Below are 2,788 nucleotides of genomic sequence, written 5' to 3'. Positions count from 1 at the left end.
AAGCGCCCTAACCATCCTGGTTCCAGAACGTAGACAGTGAGAAAATTCGTTTGTTCGTTGAATTTCGCGCAAACCTCGAGAGTTATTTGTACTGGACTTTCAAAATTTAGAAATGATGGAATAGACGAAAAGCCGCGAACCAACATCACCCACCGGCAATCTGTGGACTACTCTGTCGCCAATGAAAGATGGGATTAGCCCTCAAATAGTAACACCCCAATGGCTGAAAGGATGAGTGATTACCAGGCCAAACAAAGAATAATGAATTTTAACATCTTTAAACTGCGTTTTTCAAGTTCCCCGCTGGTACAGTGAGAGGTCTATGGATTTACATTGCTAAAATCAGAGGTTCAATTCTCCTCTGTGGACTCAGCAGATAGCCCGGTATGGTTTTACTATAAGTAAACACACACTCGCATTCTTCAAACGCACTAAAACGGATACATTGTTCTAAACATTAAAATCTTCGATGTTTAAAAACTTATATTCAGATTTTTCTTCACTGGTGGTTTATCATAGAGAAGCAAAACAGTTTAGGTTTATTAAAGTTAACAAACTTAACAACATATATATTATACGTAAAACGTATTATGTAAAATGGAAATTCACATTTTCATCAGAAGGTTTTACAGACGCTAATATCTTCACCTGTTTTGTCGCCAAGAACGAACTGAACGGAAGAAAAGCAGATACACATAAGATAAGATTTTAATCTTCTCACTAAATCTGTTTAGAGTTAAACAACACAATGGGCTGGCTGTAATGTGCCCACCAAGAGCATCGAATCACGGTTTTCAGTGTTATAAGTCCTCAAGCATACCACTGAGCCTTTGAGAGGCATCCTTAAATTTAAATGGTTTATTTACGTAACGAATAATTAATTAAAAATAGATACATGTATTTATTTTTTTTTGTTTAACAGCTACACAAGCTGTGAAGATTATTCGACTCTCGGTACCACGTGCAGTGGAGAACGGGACAGATCACGTGATCTTAGATTGTGAGTATAACTACACGTCAAATGACCTCCGATTAGTGGTGAAATGGTTCTTCAATGACAATCTCGAACCCATATACCAGTGGATTCCAAAACTGGACTCTCGACACATATCTTCAATGTTGGACGGAAACTGGATCTTTCGTACAAAGTCAATTCCCAGATCCGTACTTCTACTATCGGGCCCTCTATATTCTACGACCTACGTTAGAAATAAGTGGAAAATACACCTGTCAGGTGATGTCTTTGGCTGCTCACGATCAACGTAACCAGAGAATGATTGTGTATTGTAAGTGTTATGATCAGAGAATGTTTGTCTATTGTATTACGATCAGAGAATGTTTGTCTATTGTAAGTATTATGATTTAGGTGTAGACAGACCTACATGTGTTTTGTTACGTAGTGTGTGTTGTTTTATACTTACGTTAGATTCCATCCATAAACACATTGTGTATTGTAAGTATTATGATTTAGGTGTAGACAGACCTACATGTGTTTTGTTACGTAATGTGTGTTGATTTATACTTACGTTAGATTCCATCCATAAACACATTGTGTATTGTAAGTATTATGATTTATGTGTAGACAGACCTACATGTGTTTTGTTACGTAGTGTGTGTTGTTTTTATACTTACGTTAGATTCCATCCATAAACACATTGTGTATTGTAAGTATTATGATTTAGGTGTAGACAGACCTACATGTGTTTTGTTACGTAGTGTGTGTTGTTTTATACTTACGTTAGATTCCATCCATAAACACGTTGTGTATTGTAAGTATTATGATTTAGGTGTAGACAGACCTACATGTGTTTTGTTACGTAGTGTGTGTTGTTTTATACTTACGTTAGATTCCATCCATAAACACATTGTGTATTGTAAGTATTATGATTTAGGTGTAGACAGACCTACATGTGTTTTGTTACGTAGTGTGTGTTGTTTTATACTTACGTTAGATTCCATCCATAAACACATTGTGTATTGTAAGTATTATGATTTAGGTGTAGACAGACCTACATGTGTTTTGTTGTTACGTAGTGTGTGTTGTTTTATACTTACGTTAGATTCCATCCATAAACACATTGTGTATTGTAAGTATTATGATTTAGGTGTAGACAGACCTACATGTGTTTTGTTACGTAGTGTGTGTTGTTTTATACTTACGTTAGATTCCATCCATAAACACATTGTGTATTGTAAGTATTATGATTTAGGTGTAGACAGACCTACATGTGTTTTGTTACGTAGTGTGTGTTGTTTTATACTTACGTTAGATTCCATCCATAAACACGTTGTGTATTGTAAGTATTATGATTTAGGTGTAGACAGACCTACATGTGTTTTGTTACGTAGTGTGTGTTGTTTTATACCTACGTCAGATTCCATCCATAAACACGTTGTGTATTGTAAGTATTATGATTTAGGTGTAGACAGACCTACATGTGTTTTGTTACGTAGTGTGTGTTGTTTTATACTTACGTTAGATTCTATCCATAAACTCATTGTGTATTTCTCCTTCTTTTATTTCATCTCTAGCCCCAGCAAAGAAATTTTCCATCTCTCAAAACGAAGTTTCGAATGTAGAAAACTATGTATCTTGTGAAGCGAGTGGTTTATACCCTCGACCCGAGATCTCTTTCAGACTAATCATCCTGAGGTTTACGAAACGAACATGGCTCCAGGCTTCTAAAAATACATTAACATAACAACAGATCTTTACTCCATCTGGCTTAGTGGAATACTGCATCAAGGTAATTTACCAAAAAAGAGATGAAACAGTTCTGGAATGTGG

General features: G+C 35.7%; 1 protein-coding gene across 1 annotated transcript; it reads left to right on the top strand.

Moving 5' to 3' along the window:
* Window positions 1–219: 219 nt before the first annotated feature.
* On the top strand, window positions 220–2,702 carry LOC143242378 (uncharacterized). The gene is given in 5 exon segments (XM_076485733.1): window positions 220–306; window positions 892–1,126; window positions 1,129–1,155; window positions 1,158–1,286; window positions 2,533–2,702. Coding segments are annotated over 5 exon segments (648 nt in total).
* The last annotated feature ends 86 nt before the right edge of the window (window positions 2,703–2,788 follow it).

Source organism: Tachypleus tridentatus, unplaced genomic scaffold, assembly GCF_004210375.1.
Source record: "Tachypleus tridentatus isolate NWPU-2018 unplaced genomic scaffold, ASM421037v1 Hic_cluster_2, whole genome shotgun sequence".
NCBI classification, from domain to species: domain Eukaryota; kingdom Metazoa; phylum Arthropoda; class Merostomata; order Xiphosura; family Limulidae; genus Tachypleus; species Tachypleus tridentatus.
This window is presented reverse-complemented; position numbering and strand designations above follow the sequence as displayed.